Source organism: Alligator sinensis, unplaced genomic scaffold (assembly GCF_000455745.1).
Source record: "Alligator sinensis unplaced genomic scaffold, ASM45574v1 scaffold144_4, whole genome shotgun sequence".
NCBI classification, from domain to species: Eukaryota; Metazoa; Chordata; order Crocodylia; family Alligatoridae; genus Alligator; species Alligator sinensis.
The window spans coordinates 1492631-1513810 of NW_005842190.1; the positions used below are offsets into that span (position 1 = coordinate 1492631).

Here is a 21180-nt window from a genome sequence, read left to right on the forward strand (position 1 = left end):
CTTTGAGAAGGCGGGTGGGTGAGATGACCTTGTGAGGTCCCTTCCCTAATTTTCTATGATTCTATGATTTTGTGATTATCAGGACAGAAGAGTAGTAGTCAGGAGCTGAATGGAAAAGATCCATGCAGTACATGCATTAATTTGCCTAATTACATGCATGATTGTTTGCCCTGTGCACATCTTCATGGTCTAAAGTCTACAGTGTGGGTGGAAGTGTTGATTAACCTACCCCTGTTGACCTGGATTAATTTCTGCTGAATTTAATGGAAAATGAATGGAGACTTCTTCGCACAGCAAAATGCAGCTTATCCAGCAGAACTAGCTACTCAAACATTGTGCAATATGCAAAAGGAGGTGTTTATCAGTGCAGACTAAGAGGCAGTGGCAGGGTTAAGTGGAGATGCTGGCTTGCACTAGGGCTGGATCCAATGTTATGTGTCATTCAGTTGGGTAGGTGCCAAAATTCACACAAAATCTGTAAATGAAGGGAGGAGGCAGGAGGGAAAGATGTCAGTTCACTCTACGCAGGGCACACTGACCTTTCAGCAGCAGGTGGTGAGCTGACTTGGCTCTAAAACAGTTTAACTTTATACCCTGAGCCAAGATAACTTGCCCCCACTGCACTTACTGGAGTGCCACATCTGGGAAATTGGTAGCACTTGTTATAGTTGGATCATGTCAGGAAAGAAGACTCCAGAAGGACAGCTGGAATCAGAATGGATGTTGAGGTACAGCAAGATGACATTTTAAGAAAGCGCCAAAAAAAAAAAAAAAAGAAAAGAAAAAGAAACAGCAAGGGATGGTCAAGAAGCCAAATACCTCAGGAGGAAAAGATGAATAAGGGGGAAGAAAAGGGAAAATAATAGGGTTGGAAAGCCAAAAATACAGAAAGCTGGACTGAGGCTAGCTTTGGTAACAGTTCTGTTTCTGATCCTCCCTCCATCATTCTAAAATGGACTGAATGAAAGTAGAAGGAAGGAGGGAAAGGAGGGAAAGGACCCATGCAGTGCTATGAACTGTGTTCTACAAAGGTAGCCATGGAGGGCCTACATGACCATCAGCCTTTTCACTGCTGGAAATAATCATCTTCTCAACTGCAAAAAACAATGAAGAACTTATAATGTAGACAAACTGAAACCAGGGCCAGGTCACAGACTAAGAAAAGCAGATTAAAGCATCTTAAAAAAGTAATTACGAAGAGTGTGATTTACTTGGCAGGTCCCAATGACTTTTCTGGAATTATCTTGACCTATTGGGTAAATCAGAACTAAGAGATTTTTTTTTAAACATTTTTTTTTTTACTTGACAGCCTGTTTGCCCATTTGGCATGGTTATGCTCGACTCTGCCAATAAATAATAAAACAGGAGTGCAATTTGTGAACTATTTTGCTGTTGTGTTTCCACAGAGAGCAGCCAGTTCTCCTCTGTGTGTGCATGAGGGAGGGGGGGGGGGGGGGGGAAAGAGAGAGAGAGACTTTCATAATCATTAACAGAAGTTATGTTCAGTCATGAAGAGTAGAACAGACTTTTAGAATGGTTACAGAATTTTAGTATAAAAAACTGTCAGATGAAAAGTAAATTTCATCATATATAATACTTATATGTAATTTTTTTCTTATATTTTTTTCAGAAATGCCATAATACAGAGAAACATATGAAATATTGTGCATATTTGGTTTAAACCATACATGGAGAATAAGAAAAAAAGGTCTAATTTAAACTAATAATTTCTATGTATTTCTTTCTATTAGTACCTTTTAAAACTACAGTTTTCAATCTATATTAAAAAAACCCTTAATCTAATAAATCTTTACCCAAAGTTTCAAACCAGACCTAATTTTTACAGCTGAACTGGAAACATAAGCCAAAGTTTGTAACAAGCTCTGGTACACCTTCACCGAAGCAAAGGGGACTGTAAGAAATAAATAGAGATATGTAGAAAGTGACCACTCTGTTTTGGGGAGGAGTTCAGAATTTTGAAATGTTGGTTCATTCCAATTTGGGACAAAAAACTCTAAGTAATTAAAAGGCATTTGATATATCTCACATAAACAAGCGTGGGAAATATTGTCCAGATTAGTGGTTCCCTAACCAGGGTTTGGATCCTTCCTTATTTGGGTGATGAAGCTTATAAATGGGGCTGCACAGCCTTACAGACATTCAGTTGCAGAAATGGGTCTTGCAATCCAGAAATGGGGTGACAAGCCTGAAAGTGGCGTTAAGAGCAGAAAGAATTTGGGAGCCACTGGTTGGAAGGAAATTACTGTAAGACACATGCACAACCATAATCAAAGGGTAATTATTAATGACTCACCCTCAGACAAGAAGGATATATAAACTTAGCATCTGTCCTTGGTCCACTACTATTTCATATTTTTATTAATGTCTTAGAAGATGGAATAGAGTATGTTATTAAATTTGCAGACAATACCAAATCGGGAGACTTTGTGGGAATTTTGAAGGACAGGATTTGAATTTAAAATGATCTTGGCAAATTGGAGAAAAGGTCTGAAATTAACACAATGCAGTTTAATAAGGACAAGTGTCAAGTACTATTTTTACACAGAAATCTTACACCACACAAAATGAGAAACAACTAGCTAGGCAGCAGTCCTACAGAGAAGGATCTGAGGTTACACTGGATCACAAACTGAACATGTGTCAACAAGTCTGTATTGTTAAAAAAACCCCCATCGTAACAGGATCCATGAACAAGAGCACTCCATGTACCATGTTAAATAATCCTTCCCCTGTACTCAGCACTGGAAAGACCCCAGCTGGAGTCTTGTATTCAGTTTTGGGTACTACACTTCAAGAAAGTTGTGGACCAGTTGGAGAAAGTCCTGAGGAGTGCCACAAAAATGATCACAGACAAAGGCACAAACAGAATAATTAGGTTTGTTTAATCTAGAGAAGAAAACAATAAAGGCAAAGAAGAGACACGGGAATAGTCTTTAAAAAGTAAAAAGCTGCTGTCAAGAAGACGGCAATGAATTGTTCCTCCTGCTCACTGGGGATAAGACGAGACATAATCGGCAACAAAGGAGATTTAAGTTAGGATAGTGAAGACTTGGAGAAGGTTTCCTTGGGAGGTTGTGGGATCTCCATAACTAGTGGTTCTTTAGGCAGAAGTTAGAAAAACATCTGTTTGGAATTATGTAGCTAGAGTCAATCCTTCTTTGAAACAGGGAGATAGACTAGATGAGACCTTGATGTTATTTCCATTTCTATTTACATCATGCCTGAGTATTCTACATGGGGAGTGGAGAAACAAAGGAAAATCACTTTGTTCCTGGACAGCAGCATCTAGCATACCTAAGAAGTTTAGAACCAAAAAAAGCATAGCGATGAGCCTGATCTTATCTCAGAAAGTTCTGGGCTGGGGCCTTGCCCAGCAATTCTATCTTAGCCAGAGACTTTCTAGTGGTAACCATAACCTTGATGAAATCTTGTGGTGTTATCTTCCTAGTTGTCAAAAGAAAAGATTCCTGTGACTTCTTGGGGTGCACACTAGATAACAGGATCTTGTTGGACTGCAGCTGGGCTCCCCAAATAATAGTGGTTCTGGAACATGTGAGGCATTCACTATCCAGTTGGACAGGAAAGTTTTCCAGGCACATGACATTTTTTGAGATTTCAAAAATTTACCCATGCTTTTCTGGGATGGATCCAAGACTGCGCAAAGGTATTATGTGAAAAAAAGAGAATTAAAGCAGGACCCCAAGGAATCTTGATGATTTTCTGTGAGACAGGTAACCCAGGCTTTGCTGTTCTCCCACATCCCAAGAAACTACCAGGCTACTAGGTAATTTGGGATGGATCTCTCCCATCTGTTGGAAAGGGGGTGTGAATCAGGGTTTCCCAGACTCCAGGGGATGGCAGAAGGGTCAGTACGTGAGGCGATACAGCTGTTCCTCAGAAGCCTGTCTTTCTGGATGAATTTGGAGGATAGGACTCCCAGCAAGAAAAATACATTTCTATTTGAAGTCTATACAGAGAGACTTTGCTCTGCTTAAAAATGTTCAAAAAATCTGTGCAGACCTTGCATCACAGAGGTATCAGCTGTATACCTGACAAAGTATTTCTAGTTATTATTAATGATCCAGGGGAAGGAGGCTTAGTCTCAGAGGCAGAGTTTTGTTACTTTTTGCCCTGTGGTAATGCCTATGGGGATCGGGGGTATAGGAGTGGTTTAGCATTTTACACAGGGCTGTTTAAACACCTGAGGCTTCCACCTCAGCAGCAGAGTCAATGAAATTTTCCTCTAAATCAGAGTAAAGAGGGGATTGGGGATGGAGGGAAAATGAAGGATTTTCTGTAGCCTACAGCAAAGCCACAAGGAAAAGAGGATGGGGACTCTGATCTTGGAGAGATGGGGATGTCTTTAAGGCCAAGATCCCACTTGATGAGTGGAGCCCATCAGAATAGGGCCATGAAATATAGGTGTAGTAGGTCTGCACCTGATTCACTCATGCACTAAACTCAGGGGCCGGGCCATTTCTTTCCTTGCACTGACTTACCTCCTGTTGCCTGCAAAGAAACTGGACACAATTCTGCTCTGACTGTGCATCATCCTCTTCTTCCCTCAATGAATCAAGATAGGAGCCAAGAAGAAAGCAGGCTGAGTTACAGACTATGGTTTGCTTTTGTGTGGGGCAGCAAATAAGCTGTAGTTACAAGGAAATCTTTGTCTGCCTTCAGTCCAGGCACAGACTTCTTGTGGAGGCAGCTTCTGCTTGGGTGCCATTTGCTCCATCAGCCATGCAGAGGCTCCCACAGCAGGCAGAACAAAACCAAGAATACTAGAGAAAAGGTTGTTGGCAAAACTGAAGTAGAGAGGTTCAGGAGTCAATTGGCAAACCAGAAGTTCGGAGAAAGCTACTGAGCTGTCAGGAAAAAACTGGAGGAGAGTGGGTGTGTAGTCAGCAGAAAACCCTGCTCTGCCTGGCTGATGTTTTGAGTGATTACTGTTTAGAGGGAAGATCACCCACCCAAACAGTCCTACAGAGAGCTATCTATAATAGGGAAAATTTGTTCTGTGTGCACCATACCTGTTCTGTGGCTCTTCTCCACTATCAATACAGTATTTTCACAAGGCTGACATTTTCAAACCTGCATGATTTGATTTAGGTATCTGAATGCAGAGTTAGGCACCAGTGACTTCCTGTGAGTGTTCAGGGTATGTATTTAGGCACCCAGATTTGAAAATTCATTTAAAAATTCAAGAATGATTGTAATTAACGTGGGTAGCTCATGTGACTTGCTCCAGCCTGTGGAGTGCTCCTGATTTCAGACAGTTATACTGCACAAACTTAAGCCCTCTCTCCAGACTGTCAGAGAATCAGTAAGAAAATATATCTATAAAATTTCACTTTCACAGTAGTGCTAAAAATAGCACAACATATAATTTGTGATGCATTCTTTCTCTATCCTCTTAAGTCTGTTGAAGCCAACTTAAACAGCCTAATGTTATCAACCAACTGTTCTCCTTACCCCTCCTCAAAAGTACAATTTCAGCTACTGCAGCTATTATAAAGGTTAAAATCCCATTTTTTATGTGTTTGCTGCACAAAACCGGTGTCCTTGGTTAATGGGAGTATAATATTCAACATGCAGTGAAATAAAATTACAAGTGTTTAGACAGATACAGAAAATATACAAACACCATTTCTTTTAATTTGTAAACTGGTTATCTGCAGGCAACCATTTATTCCTTGCAGACGGGAATCATATTCAGAGCACTGACTCAACAATACTTTAAGTAAATGTCCCTTTGACCCAAGCTGATGCAAGATGGGCAGATAGGTTGCAGCAGAATATGCCTCACAAGATCATAAAAATGTGGCAGTTTCCCAGTTGCAAGCTGATTTTTCAAAGACGATTACATGCACAATTTAACTGCACAACCATTTATGTCTTCCAAGTTCCATACTGGTAATGTTTGTTTTCCTCTCATTTTTTGCTGCTTCTCCTTTTTCAGATGCACACATTTAAAAATAAATCTCACACTCCTTATCCTATATGATTTATTCCCATGAAATTAAATTACATTTTTATAAGCCTGTGTTACTGCAAATGATATTTGAAGATTCACTGAAAAAATTAATTTCTGATCTGGTGCTATGAAGCATCCTTGCTAGCACTATACTGACTCTGTCTTTCAAAAACAGATGGAAGCAGTCCAAGGGTATGATTAACTTCTTAGTCCCTGCAATTTCCTATTGCTCTACTTGCCCTAGATTTCAGGATTGACCTCCTGCTTCACTGCAAAATGCACAGTTGCTCAGCTTGATAAATCACACGAAGACTTTTTTTGATCACAGTTATCTACTATTTACTACATACCCGGTGAGGTTAATCATACACTGAGGCACTTCATATGCTACACACACATACACTCTTCTTCCCCATAGCACTTTGCATATTCTTTACACTGCCAGGGAGCAATGGGGCCTCTCTTCTTTTTCATATATGGAAGAGGAAACCCCTGCACCCACACAAATACACACAAATTATGTCATTATCTACACATGAATACGTTGCAAACTATGGTGAAAATGAACCAGCAAATATAAGATATTAAGTGTTACATCTCTGTCTCTCAACAGGTTGATATTTTAAGAAAGTACTTTTTTATTTTTAAACTATAGCTTTCATACTCCTTTACCCCCTAGAGCATGTGTGGCTGGTTATTGGGTATTGGTAGATGTTTGGCTATAGTAAGAAACATAAACCTAAGCTACAGTTAATATGAAACTGCTAATACTTTCTGAGGATCACTTCTCTGCCTTCCCCCAAACCAGTCTTTATCTCAATACTAAGGAAATGCTAGGGCTCAGTAAAAAAACTGATTATGCAGGGCTCAAAATAGTTAACATTCTCTGGACCACCTCTCTTTCATCAACCTATGTAGCTTTATGCATACGCCTCAGTTTTGATTTACAGTCCCCCCTCAAGGAGTCTTATCTTGGGATGTTACTAAACTAAGAAGGCAAAGGACAAAATGTGGAAATCATATGAAAATCTGAAGTGAAAAGAGACCCCCTAGGAATCAAACACCTATACATTTAATTCTTGAGCAAAATGAAATGAATTTGAATCCCAGGGTTCCAGAAATCCCCATTTTTGCTATTTGATCCTAAACTTTCAGGTAAGGCCTTAGAGCATTTTAAGTCCTCATTTTTTAATGCTCCATAGTGACAGCTGAAGCAGGTCATACAGAACCAAGAAAAATGTGCATAGTTTCTCTTATTCCATATTCTATACCTAGATAAGGAAACATATCATAGGTAGACAATTACTATCCCAAGGTAGGTTGGCAGTTGGCCTCAGCTGCCCTGTAGGCCCTGTGAAGTGCACAGGGCACCAGTGATTCTGCCCAATTGGCAAGGTTAACAAATGTTTTGTTAATGAAAGGTTCTGGCTTTTCCTTGAAGACAATGTCCTAAAAATGTAATTAATGTATAAATACTGCTAGAGTTGTAAGTTTGCCACTGCAATTTGATTTGAATGCACTTGTTAATCATTGTCCTCCAGGCAGCCTTTATGTCCTGTGACACACATAACCATGGTTCCTTTGATTTCTGAGTGTATCCAGATCAAACTGCAGCTGTGGGGGAATGGAGGCTTCCCCAGACTGAGGCTGATTACACCAGAGCTCTCAGGCTGGGAACTTGCTGGCTGCCATCCAGTAGAGTCACTCCTCTGATGCAAAGTCTATGTCACTCATTGCAACCTCTGCAGTGAGAGAGGCACTATAGTCCAACAGAAGAGGACCTAGTCCAGCACAACTTCAGCATATGCATGACTCGAAGCACATGAGTAGTCTCATGGGACCATTTATATGCTGCAATGGGACCATTTATATGCTTTGAGTTAATTGGCTTGCTGGATCGCAGCTAAAGTAGGGGCTTTGGGAACAAGGAACTCTTGGCTCAGTCTACCCAACAGTGCTAAAGCTGACTCTGACAGTTGCCTTTCCTGTTCAAAATGCTCTATCTAACATCTACCTTGGATGCCCCCCTGTGAATGTAGAACCTCACAGTCTTTTAATGATGAATTTAGTTATGTCCTCACTAGACAGTCAAAACAAATCATCTACTCTTGGTAGCTTATCACAAGGGAGAACAGCCATATGACAGAGTATGAGCTGAGTGCCAAGGAGAGGTGCTGTAAAATCCTACGCTCAGACTGAAGCTCTCCTTTCTTACATGCAGCATTAAGCTATCCAGGGGCCCACCTGCTGGTTTGCAGCACCTCACTATGTCCCGTTATTCCCTGAATGTGTTCAAAGTGCACTGAGGGAGAATCTGCCTGTTCCTCCTGTGGGTCTTGAGTGGAAATGGTATGAACTCAGCAATTCAATGCAGTAAACCAGTTTGGGCCGGTCACACTGTAGATTTCAGTCCACTGTCTTTATTCCCTTTGATGACAAGTATCCCCAGAGCAGAGAAGTAAACTTGTGTCCCCAAAGTCCTTTCACTAGCAACCTAGCCACTGGCCATCCTTTCTCTTCAGTAATACAAGATGAAATTCACTAGAGTTAAGACTCAGAAATTGTTACACCCACTGAGCCGACTCTAGGGCAAAACAAATGAAGAGAGTTTAAGTGCTTAATTAGATCCCAAATGCAACTCTTCTTTTAGATAGGAAAGTAGCACTTACATGGCTAAGATTATGTAAATTTAAGTTCATGCAGCTCCTCTGTCCCACTTTGGTGGCACGTGTGTTAAAAAACAGAGAAGGAGGATGTTGGGTAGGGGTGAAGGGTCTAGAAGCTGGGTCTTCCACTTCCTAAGTGAGTGTCCTAACCACTAGGTCAGTGATCTTCACCTGGGAGCCCTGGCATCCTGGGGTGCCCTGAAATCTTTTCAAGGGTGCCACAATGTTAGCACTATTAGGTATGTAAACATGTTCCACAAAATAAACCCAGAGATTTCAAATAGGAGTCCAGTGTTAAAACATTTGGATCTGTTGTGGCCATTCTGGCTAGAGAAAGACATTCAAAAAACCTGAGCCTGAATTGATTCAATCTTTGCAGGTTAGTCTAACCTGTGTAGGTTGAACTGATTTGCAAGTGAACAAACATTCACTTTCAATTCCGGAAATGCAGGCACATGTCTGCAGTGGCTCAGGCTAGAAGTCGGGGGGGGGGGGGGGGGGGGGTGGCGCGCCCCTTTTACCAGCCACAAGACTGGAGGGAAGCTGACCTGGGGGGTGTGGCCAGGCCCTTGAAGGCTGCTGAGTTTGATTGTGGAGGGATTTAAACTCCCACCCTGGCCTGCAGAGACCCCAGCCAGGCTGTGCCCAGAGGAGGAGGGGGAATGGGCTTCTCCCTGGCCAGAGTCGGCCAGCATGGCCCTGCCATGGCACGGCCACGTCAGATTCCAACAAATCTGTGAATTCTGCTAAGTAACTTGTCACAATGACATGAAAAAGGAAGGTTAATAGGGATTTATTACACTACCTCTCACAATGTTAGAACTGGGAATATAGTGAATTTATTAGCAGGTTTAAAACAAAGGGAAGTTCTTTTTCACACTGTGTGTAAACTTGTGGAACTCACTGCTAGTATAGTAGCTAGTACCAGCACCAGCAGTGTGCCAGCACTGGGAGCTGTCACATGGGGTAGGAGGAGGGAGTAAGGGAGGGGAAAATCAAATGGAAGTAATGTTACATAGTATCACACATGACTTGCACCATGCATCAAAATGCCTGGCTACAGCACTGCTGATTGCCACAAGTTGTTGTGAAGGCTGATAATTCAACCAGTTTCAAAAGGGGACTGGACAATTTCATGGAAGATTGGTTGATCAATGGGTATTAAGCATGATACAAGCTCAAAATTAGGACACCCTAGGCCTCTGAATGCTGGAAGCCTGAAGGTGGGAAGTGCCAGGAGAAAGTGGATGGCCCTCCTTAAATACTCTTTCCATTTGCATCCACTCTGCCACTGTGAGAGACTAGATGGACCTGTAGGCTGACCCAGTGTGGTATTTTTAATGTTCTTAAGTAAATTGACTAGGCAGGTGGATACATGACTGACACACCAGTGTATAGTTACTTCTCACTTTACCCTGGAGAAGAGTGACTTGCACCAGCATAGGGATGTATGTCATGTGTCCACTCCATGTTTACACTAGGGTAAAGGCAGATGACCGCAGCATAAATGTGTTGTTTGCCCACACCCTCCATTTCAAGAAAAAAATGGTCATTCACCACTGAAACTAATTTTGTTATATGAAGTAACTGCTGTACAATCTCCCTCATGAGGGGGGATTTTCACTCTGAAAAGAACAAACGAATAATCTGGGTACCACATTTGTGCATAATTGTAAACATCTGCAATTTACAGCTGGACATTCTTCAGTGTTAAGCTACCCACAAAGCAAATGCCTCTGGCTGGCAGTATGGACTGCAAAAGCTTAAGAAAACTGTTTTTTTTCATACTTTAGTAACTTTGGTCCCAGATCAGGTCCCACTGCAGTCAACAGCAGAACACCAGCTGGGTTAGTGGGGGCAGGTGTCAGCGCTGGCTTAGCCAGACTCCATGCTCTCTAGTAACAACAGAATGCTCTAGATATTCCAAATATAGCAGGTTTGCCTGACATCCAAGGTATTTATACAGTGTGTGAGAATTATATGCTTAAGTTACATGTACAAGTACAAAATTAATTTCAATTTCTCTTCCCTTCTCTATGAAATAAGACCTTGCACGCAGATCTTACCTCACAGATTATTCAGTATCTGCATAAAACCACAATGCACTGTATAAGCACTTGGGAATTTTCAATTTATCTGAATAAACTAGGAGAGAGAATGAAAAGGTTAAAGGGAGCATCACTTTCCCCAGACAGAAAATTCAAATGTTCAGCACATGTGGAAAGCAACTTACCTTCTGGAGGCACACACTACAGTTATTTCAATCATGCTTCTGGGTCACTAATCTTTGTGTTTGCACATAAATCTCCTAAATGATATTGTGGCATTCTACACACAAGATTTAGAACAATCCATTTAAGGCATCTATGGGTTTAAATTTTAAAATAATGGGGTGTTTTGGGTCCTCCATGTATTTTGTTAAATTATTTCAAAATAAAAATGCAAAGAAGTGAAATGAAATTTAAGAAATCTTGAGGACTATTTTTCACACAAAAGGAGACAACTTTGTGAGATTTCTACTCAGAACTGCAGCCTCTGTGGGGAAAAAAATGGCCTCTTTGTTCAGTGCTTGGCCACTTTGGGGGTCTGTGGGTCTGAGTCCAAGACTGGGGCTACTTGAGCACTGCTGCAACATGAATAAAAAGTAATAGGAATAATATCATACTCATCCAGTGATTGCTTTATACATCTATCCTAAAGATTAAGACAGACACTAATATTAGAGTGAAAACTATTGGCCCCTTACCCTCTTTATTCCCTAGTATAGCCAGGAGCGCTAAAGACAAAGAAGAAAGTACAAAGTTGCACTCACTGAATTTCTGGCCCATCATCCTGTGTTTTAGCATCTGTGGAGCCTCCAGTTCTCAGTTGAAGACTGGGGGCATGCACAGCTGTTTGCTTGGTATAAGTTCATGTTGCTTACTTTAAGTTGTGTGAACATAGACTGGGAGCAGTGTGTGCAGCTGTTTGCCAGTCCTGGGAGCTGTGCAGGATACCCGGTGCCTTGGGATGAGATTGGGAGGGGCTGGCAGGTTTTCTGGGGAAGGGGGCTTGGTAGGTTTCCTGCTGGGGTTGTCTGTCAGGGGTTCGGGGAGGTCAGGGAGCTAAAAATAGCCTGATCAGGGTTGGGAAATAGAAAGAGCATAACCCCGGGACTGGGGCGACTGGATGGGCTTTCTCAGACCTAGGGCTGCACTCCAAATACTTACAGGCATTCAATAGAATGGGCTAACTCATTCCCGATCTAAGTTCATTCACCATCTTCAGTGAAGTAACTTAGGTTGGGCCCACCAATTTTTGCCCAGTTTGACCCCTCTGAATGCCTGCAAAGATGGGCATTTAGCTTGACCTAGCCCTAGTCAGGTTGATCTAAATGTAATGGCTGCACATATCCTACAAAACATGTACACCATCAAGGTTTTGGTTTCTTCCTCGTTCTGTACAATGGAAGCCACAGTATCAGTGCTCAGTCATCATTAATAAACTTGAGTTCATTCATAGGAAATTATGTGAATTTTGGGCCAGCTGAATTGAGGAGGGGAGCTTAGTGTTCACTCTCTCATTGCACCATGGTAGGTTAGGAGCCATTTTCGAGTACTACTATGTACTTTGAGACTGCTTGTATTCCACTTTCCCTCTAATAGCAGTGGGAAGTGCAATGCAGGGTTACATACTCAGCATTAGCTGCCATGGGTAATTCACCAGGAATTTTCACAGTTTAGCAGGAGATGATGTTGAGTAAAAGCTTTTTCTGGCACTTCCTACTCCTTCATGGTCACACCTCCACAGTCCCAAAGGGCATACATATATTTAGGGACATGAGTATAACGTTGTTTAAGCTCTTTTTTGCTTGTTTTCGGGCCAGTTTTGGTGAATATGTGTGTAGCTTTCATCTCCTCCATACCCAAAAGGAGAGGAGATGACTTAGCTCCCATCTTGCATGTTATACTCAGCTTGTTAAGGTGAAGTTTTCTACTTCTTTTTCTTTTTCAAAGCAGCACAAAACAGTGTTTGTAAACTGGAGGGATAATTTTGGTGGTCTCAGTCTCAGACCATAGAGAAATGTTATTCATCCATGCACAACATATAATTCAGCCTAAGTGACAGGCTCTGCTCTGGAGAACTCCTGGACTGAGCTGGCTTACAGAGTCAATTATTCCCAGGGAGGCGGGGGGAGGGTGGGCTAGACAGAGTAGAGGTGGCTGCCAACAAGGCATGGGGAAATTTACTTTGTGTCAGCCTGCATGATACAGTACCTCATTTGTGGATAAATGTAAATCTGCTAGTTCTTTTTCACAGGCAGTAAAATGTACAATCTTCCCCTATTCCCAAAACAGGAAAAAAAATCAGGACTGTCTTTGGGAGCTACCTTATATTTCAATCAATTCTCTTTCATAAAAGTCATTTAAGGTAAATATCTATAATGACCTACAGCCCAACTATAATATTTATTATGGCCCAAATTTTGAATTCCTTACTGCAAGATTTCCACTGAAGTCAATGTGAGTTATGCCTGAGAAAGAACTGACTAAAAATTGAGTGAGGATTTCAGGATTTGTCCCTTTGTTTATCAGTCTAAAGTGGCACTGCTGTCCAAAAAAGTTAAAATAAATAAAACTCCTCCCACACTTAAAACCCTCAAAGCTAAAGGGTGAAAAACATTATTTTTGTCCATAAAGCATCTAGAGAATCCCATCTTATCAAAAGAAGGGCAATTCCCAATGAAAGAATTTGGAAAAAGGCAGGAGAGAACATCTCAAAATAAATGAAGCACTTATTGCTGAAAAATGAGCATAGATATATCTCAGCAAATGCTAAAGCTCAGAATTTACTGCATTTTTCATGCCTTCTCCAGTAAGTTTCTTATCTCACATTTGGTATCACAACAAGGGATTCTGCATACTCTGTATGAAATACAACAAGCCTGTGATTTTTGCAGTAATAAACTCCATACATGCATGACAAATCCAAGCATGCAAAATGTTTAACATCCCAGTTCACAGATACTTTGGGGACAAAATCCGATTATGAGTTATATGCCACAATAAATAGGGCTCAACGTTTCATAAAGCAATTTATAGTTCATAAAAATGACAAAATGTACCTGTCAGATAGAACGCGGAGAGTAGATCTCTGTGCTGCCTGCTGGAAGAAAGGGCAGAGATGTTTATTTTATATTCTGACTCTAAAATTACGAGCACAATCAACACTTAAAAAAATGTGTAACACACATTTTTGTCAAGTGTCCAAATTCTAAAGTCCTAGCAAAGTAGCAGAAAGTCTATAGTAAAATGGACAATTCAGACTAGCAAATGTAAGACTACTTCGTTAAGTATGTCATAAACCAGCAGATTGTCAAAGCAGTGCACAGTGTTTGAGGTCTGAATTACTCTATTTAGATGATTTTCTGCAGGTTTCTGAAAAGCCAACGAGGTTTGATTCTCTTCCTCCCCCCCCACCACTCCCACCCACAGTCCTTTACCATTAGTCTCCTCCCATTCTTCCACAGAAACAAACATCACATATTTGGTTCCTTTTGAGATTGGAGCCTGTAGCTGTAATGATAAATTTAGACCTGCGGCAGGCTTCTCATGAGCCACGTTCATCTGCTGGCAACTTTTGACTATACTGTACAGGACTCACCCGTGCTATTTACTTCTCAGTTCTTGTACAGTACAACTCTTAGGATGGGGTATTAAAGCATGGTCCTTGTTATTGTGTTAATTGGCAGTTCTACGAATAGAAATCATAGTCTCTCAAGTTTTAATAGGGCTCTCAAGCCTATCTCTGAGTTGGACTGCCACTTTATTATTAGTATTATTATTATTATGCTTTCCCCTCCTTGAATCATTTCAAGTGGTGTGATTCATGACTTGAGTGCATTAACCAACTGCTAGCTCTATAGTGTTCTCATAATCCACTTTAAGGCCACTATAATATCATTGTATATGTTTAGTTTGTGCCCTCTCCGTTAGGCACTAAAGGAGCATGTGGTTAAGCCATGGTTGGAGTCAAAGGCAAGAGAAGTTGGAATTTTGCCTTTGCAATTGCCAGATGAATGTGTTTTGAAGTACTTCGCAGATTGATCTGTGGCTTCTGAGGCTGCCTGGGGGTAGAATGCCACAGAGCAGTATGTGCAATATTAGGTGGGAAAGAAGTGACCTTTTGAGGTCATCAACAACTTCTACAGCCTATCAAAAAAAATGGCTAGGCAGGCTGGAAAGGGAAATCCAATGCTTTCCCTGGTCACGGAACAGTGGTTGCAACAGGTAGCCTTGATACGCAGCATGTAAAAAGTGACACAGATGGAGTGAATCCTTAAAGCTCTGGCAGGCAGACACAGATCTGGTTCTCCCTTAGGAATAAGAAGGTCCTGGTCTGGCTTTATAAATTCAGTTTCTGCCCAAGAGGATCAACAACCTGGAATGGGTTGTTGTAATAAATAAATATAAAGGTAAAGGGGAAGTCCAGCTATTTACACTTCTTCAATATACAATACCAACTGTTATGTTATCATTTACTTGAAAGCCATTTTCCTGTTTCTACTTCATTAAAGACTATGAAAAATCTTGAATCTCTTGAAATGACTTGCTGACCTTGATTATCATCAATCTGGTACCATGGGGTATTGTTTGGATGGGTGAAAAGAGAACGAAGGAAGGTTGGAGATTTTCCTCCCATGGAAACTAGGGTTTACCACAGGAACAAAGAAATGATTTACAGTATGAAGAAAGAGAGGAATTATCTTGAGACTGTCATTATAAATAATAAAGAATGGGTATCTGCTTGCGATTCTCAGCCAGTTCATTCACCCGTCTAGCAGAAATAATAGTCCTCATCTCCCTATATGTTTGTACAACTCCTAGAGTAATGGGCTCTCAGTTCTGACTGCATGTAACTTAACAGAGGTTTACTGGGTTCTACCAGCATAGGAATCATAATGTATCATTAAGGAAAGAACTAGGAGTCTGATTGCTAAAGGTTGAAAAAGAAACTTATGAAGCATTATATTCAGCTGCCATGCAAGCACAACAGTTCTTATAACAGCTAAGATGCTATTTTACTACCCCTTAAAACAGCAGTTTTAAACATTTCTAGATTCAAAGTACCCCTTGTTAGACTAAAAGCACCTCTTGGAAAATGCCAGCTCTTGGCCTTCACTCATTTCTTGATTATGGAAAAATAATCAAGCAATTCTTCTGTTGCAAAGAACTCAGAACGACTACAACAGGTCAAATGTTTTTGGCACTATGGGTTCCTATTTTAAATCTCTGGGTTTATCTTATGAATTACATGTAAGTGTTTGCTAATACTGCAGTATAGTATTGAGTGCTAATATTGCACTGCACTCTGCGGCATCCTTAAAAGAATCTTGCAGCACCCAAAGTACCATGACACTGTTGTTGAGAATAACTGCCCTAAAACTTCGTACTAGTTAAGTGACAACCTATGACGAAATATTCTTGGGGCCCTAGTGTTTGCCCTTTTACACTATTTAAGGGTTGCCCCTAAAGGCATCCTAGGACTCATCTACTGACTCTCCAACATCTGTTTGGTGGTGGGATATCTGAGATACAGTAGTACAAACTAGCTATGCATGCTTTGGGATTTTTGCATTGTGATAGACAGATACTTTGGTCAAAAGGCTTTACTAGGAAACCTTTCCTTATCTAGGCATTGAAATGGAGTTTTTCCTGGAGCACCATGCATCACGTGGCCTGCTGTCAGTAGCTTTGGAAGCCAATAGAGCTCCATGTATTACATCCTAATTTCCATGACCAGTATGGCATTCTCTGTCCTCTTCAAGACACAAGGAAACTGTGAGAAGGAGGGGAAGATTTACATTACTGGGTCTCTCTGGCTAAATGAACATGTCTGTGGCACAGGCTTGCAATTCTGTGTACAAGGAACACAATCTGGTATTTTTCCTGGTTTGCTCATGGAGATGCTCTGACACTATGGGGCTGCTTCTCCACACTGTCTGAAAGCTATTTGGTGTCTAGGCCCCTTCTCTGAGATGCAGCCCTGGACATTTCAGTCAATCCACTCTGAGAGAACCACTAAAGTGGTTTGCCTTGACAGAGAAGCAGCCTCTCTTTATTCCAGTGTATTCAAATTCTTTTTTATAGGCTGTGAAGGCCAGGAGGACCGCTATGATCATTTAATCTAATTCCTTGTAAACAAAGACCATTGATTTTGTTCCAGAAGCTGGACGGAAATATGTTTTTCAGAAAGATCTTGTCTTCTTTTAAAAGCTCCATGTGCTGCTAAGAAAAGGGAGAAGAACAGTCTCCTTTTCCTTCCAGCTTCAACAAAAGTTGAGCTCAGCAGGGAGATGACTTAATGAAGATTGGATGACCAATGTGTCTCTATAGTTTATCCATACCTGTTTAAGCTTGTATTCTCTGTCTATCTCTGTTGTATCTGATTACTCCTCAGTCTCTACTACGTGAGCTCACCTATATCCAAGTCTTTTGACACAGCCCATAGAGGTTAGTGCATCTGCCTATTGTCACCCTTGGAAAGGTGATCCAAGCTGAATGCAAATGGCAGAGAGAAGCAACACTGGAGAGAAGCCTTTCTGGCCTACACATCTTACACTCTTGTCTGAGCCTTCTCAAGCACTCTGAGGCCATCATGCTGCTCTTTACATTCCCTCTCAGACTGAGACAGACAGACACTGTTGACTGATAGAGAAATGTCAGATCACAGAAAGCTTTCTAGATACAAGTGAACAAGTACAGCCCATACCAAGTTGATGGGGCCCCTCCCATATGAAATAAATGCTTTCAACGATCACTTGAAAATACTTCTGAATGAGATTATTCAACATTTCAATTTGCTTTCTATCCGAAGTCCCTTAACAAACTTCTCTGCTTACCCGGATCAGGCTGATGTGGAGAAAATTGTTCATAGAAAAGTCACTCGTTGCTTGGCTGATGAGACTATAGGAACTGTTCTCTGATTTTATCATACTTCTAATATGTCAGCACTATGTTTGTAACAGTATGAGCAAAAGGGTAGTGTTTAGTTCCATTGATTGCCTGCTTCACTCTTTTTAATAGCTTAATTTTGGTTGTGCTATTCAATTTGCATTTTATTTTACATCATTAACAACTTTACTGTGGACAACTTATCATCCATCAACAAAGAAGATAAGAATGTTAAATGTTCTTCATTATTCCTAGGAATACCGGTTTGTTCTGGTTAAAAGAATAACAACTGATGGCACTGACAGAGTTTAAACCTCTTCAAAATGTATCATTGTAAAATAATTTGGGTGGTGGTTTTGGGCTTATTATCAACAATTAATTGAACACATATTGTATAGCTTTACTCAGAGTGGGTGCATCTACACATGTAATTAATGTGATGCAATAAAATCTGAAGCTGTCTGAGCTAGAGTAAACTTCTCCTAGGCATAGAGTATACACGTGCATTTGGGATAGCAGCAATTTGAGCCAGGGCAGAGCAGGCCCAGACTGGCAGGGGGAATGGGGGATTAGTCCAGAGCTCTGGGTGGTGGTACCAGGTGGCAGGTGGGTTGGCAGGAGGCAAGAGTCTAGCCCCTGGCTGGCTAGGCTGACTGGGCACAATTTGCAGCCGTGGAGTACTGTCAGGGACAGTACTATCTTATGGTAGCGTACTTACCTATGAACAAATGCACATGTGGTCACCATCCACATGTGCATTTGTTCCTAGGTAAGTACTCTAACATAAGACAGTGCTGTCCCTGACAGTACTATCTTTTGGCAGAGTTTATTTGTTTACTGCATCCCTAATACCGGTACATGTGTAGACAGTGATGCTTTACTGAGGAGCGAATTAGTCTACTCCACAATAAAGTGCACATGTAGCTAGACCCACTGGGCACATCTACATGTGCAGTTAGTGTGGCTGAATAAACTCTGGTGCAGTTTGCACTGGAGTTTATTGCTCCCAGGTGCCGCATTTACATGTGCGCCCAGTACCGCAGCATATTGAGCAGGGGCAAACCAGCCCCATCTGGTAGAGGGTCCTGGGGGTCAGCCTGCCAGCAGGAGACTGCTCCAATCTGGCTCAGTGTGCTGCAGAGGGGCTGGCTGGGGCAGAGGGTGCTGTAGTGCAGGGCTAGCCAGTAGGCAGCCCCCACACTGTAGCACCCTTATGCCCAAGCTAGCCCCATCAGCATCTACACGTGCACTGTGGCAGAGTAAATAACTCTGTCGTAGGATAGTACTCATGTCTGGTAGTACTATACTATGGCAGAGTTAATTAGTTTATTCTGGCCTAACGGTAACACATGTGTAGACAGTGACATTTTACTGCAGAGCTAATTAGTCAGTAAACATCTCGTAGACGTGCCAGAGAGTACAATCTTACTTGTTTAGTGGTCAGACAATTGAACTATTCATGGAGTAAAATACCCCACATGAAAAGGGGTTCTGAATCTGGCCTACTGAATTTTACCTTTACCACTTGGTAAGAAATAGCAAAGAAAAATATTTACTTAGGTGACTTGTAGTGAAGTTTGAAAAACTAGCCACAGTAAATTAGATGAATTACTCAGTTTCACTACCTCAGGAGTTGTAAATTACTAGGTACCAGCCCGGTCAGACTTCCTCACCCCACACTTGAGTAGGTTATGGATATATTTAGGGAAAAGTTTCATTGATCTGCCCTTAGTTCATTAATCATTCATGAAAGGTTCTAACTGAACCCCAAGACTCTGAGACAAAACAAAATTTCTGCAGGCAGTAATCATTTTCAGGTTCTCATTCTCTAGAGATTGCATCTCCTTTCTCCATCTTTTATTGCAATGAGCCTCTTCTTAGGAACATAATCAGCAGATATTCAGGTTTCAGCATGTGTTAAATGAGCTACCAAAATTACTTGAAGTGTCACAAGTTACAATCTGTTGTTGAAGGGAAATCAAAGAGGAAATTAAATGCCTTCATCTAATTGGGACTGAGCAGCAAGCTAGTTCATTATAATTGGGATGAAGCAGCAAGCAGAACGAGCTGAATGGAGCTGTTGAGATAGAGATCCTGGAGGGTTAGAGCGGCTCCTAGAAATCTCAATTTTTTTTTTAATCTAGTGGGAACAGAGCTATATCACAAACTGCTGAGTTTGCAATAGCTGTGGGAAATAAGCAAATCAGAGATGTTGAAATATGCTCTGCTGGGCTGGGAAGAGCATCCTTGCAGCAATGAGGATTTGTGCAAGCACTTACATGAAGAGCATGAACTTTGGGCGCATCTACATGAGATGCTAACTGCGCTGTAGCCGAATAATATTGCGCAGTAGCGCGTCACAACACCAACAGTGCTAATACATTACTGTGCAGTATTATTAGGTTACTGCGCAGTAGTGTCACTAACAAGGCATGTGCTGGAGCTACTGCACAGTAACTCCTGTTACTGCGCATTTATTTTGTACTTGCTTACACAAATACTAAATAAATGATCAGTAACCACTGCGCAGTAATGTCTTGTGTAGATACACACTTTGGCAAGTAAAAGTCTATTGTTCTGGTGTAAATTTTTGTTCTCCTGAGGATTAGCTTCTGATCTTTGGCACAGTGAATTAAATTCACCATGCCAAATGAGTCTTTCTGTGGATCAGTACTACTCCATAGACTTCCACTGGGTTGTACAGTTGTAAATGAGAAAAAGATTTAGCCCCTTCCCTCCAAAAGTTTGTTCAATTCACAGGTGTTTATGGAACTCAGCATAATTTATTCCACCCTGTTTGTCTCCTTAGCTTGGTAGGTGCCACTTCAGCCTCATAATTATTTGTACTGAAGAATATATCTTTGTTCTGTCATTTCTTGTTGGCACATAGCAAGAACTACAGGCTACAGATGACGCTTTGGTTATTTAAAACACCATTTTCAGGCACTCTGATGATTTCTACTTAGGTTAAAACTTGCTAGTAACTTTTAGACACATTGGACTCTTGTGCATGTGACAGGGGTTTAGTCCCCTAAATTGAAATGGTGGGTTTTTAATTGTGATGATTAAAAACTCACCTTTTCAATTTAGGGGCTTCCATCACTGTTACAGTGAGGGGCCCGATCCTTTTTATTTTTTTTCCCGTGAAGCCTTCCCACCACTCCCATGGCTGGGAGGCAAGCTGCCCCTAAGCTGCAGGGGGCCCCAGTTCCTCCCTCTGTAGTGGTGGTGCCTCCCATGGCTGCCTGGGTGGGCTACTAGTGGGCCAGATGCTGCCCCAGTTTGGAGGCAGCACCCGGCCAGATCCAAGTCTTCCCCGAATCTGCCTGGGGAGCAGCGTCGCATGCACTGTTCTCACTGCCTTCCTGCCAGCTGGCACTGCCTGGGAATGGGCTGGCTTGCCCCTGGAGAAGTGCTGGGAAGCAGCAGGAGGGTGGCTGCATTTGCTGGTGGCCAGAGAAGGCAGCAGGGATAGTTTCATAGTTTCATAGTTTCTAGGGTCGGAAGAGACCTGGGCAGATCATCTAGTCCGACCCCCTGCCATGGCAGGAAAGAGTACCGGGGGCAAACGACCCCAGCCAGATGG

At 41.6% G+C, this 21180-nt stretch overlaps 1 protein-coding gene across 1 annotated transcript in view; it reads right to left on the minus strand.

Moving 5' to 3' along the window:
• LOC112550720 (AF4/FMR2 family member 3-like) overlaps positions 1-21180 on the minus strand; it is a 242309-nt gene that overhangs the window by 5020 nt on the left and 216109 nt on the right. The window contains exon 6 of the mRNA XM_025207218.1: positions 13766-13806. Within this exon, the coding sequence (XP_025063003.1) occupies positions 13766-13806 (41 nt within the window). The remainder of the gene's footprint in view (positions 1-13765; positions 13807-21180) is intronic.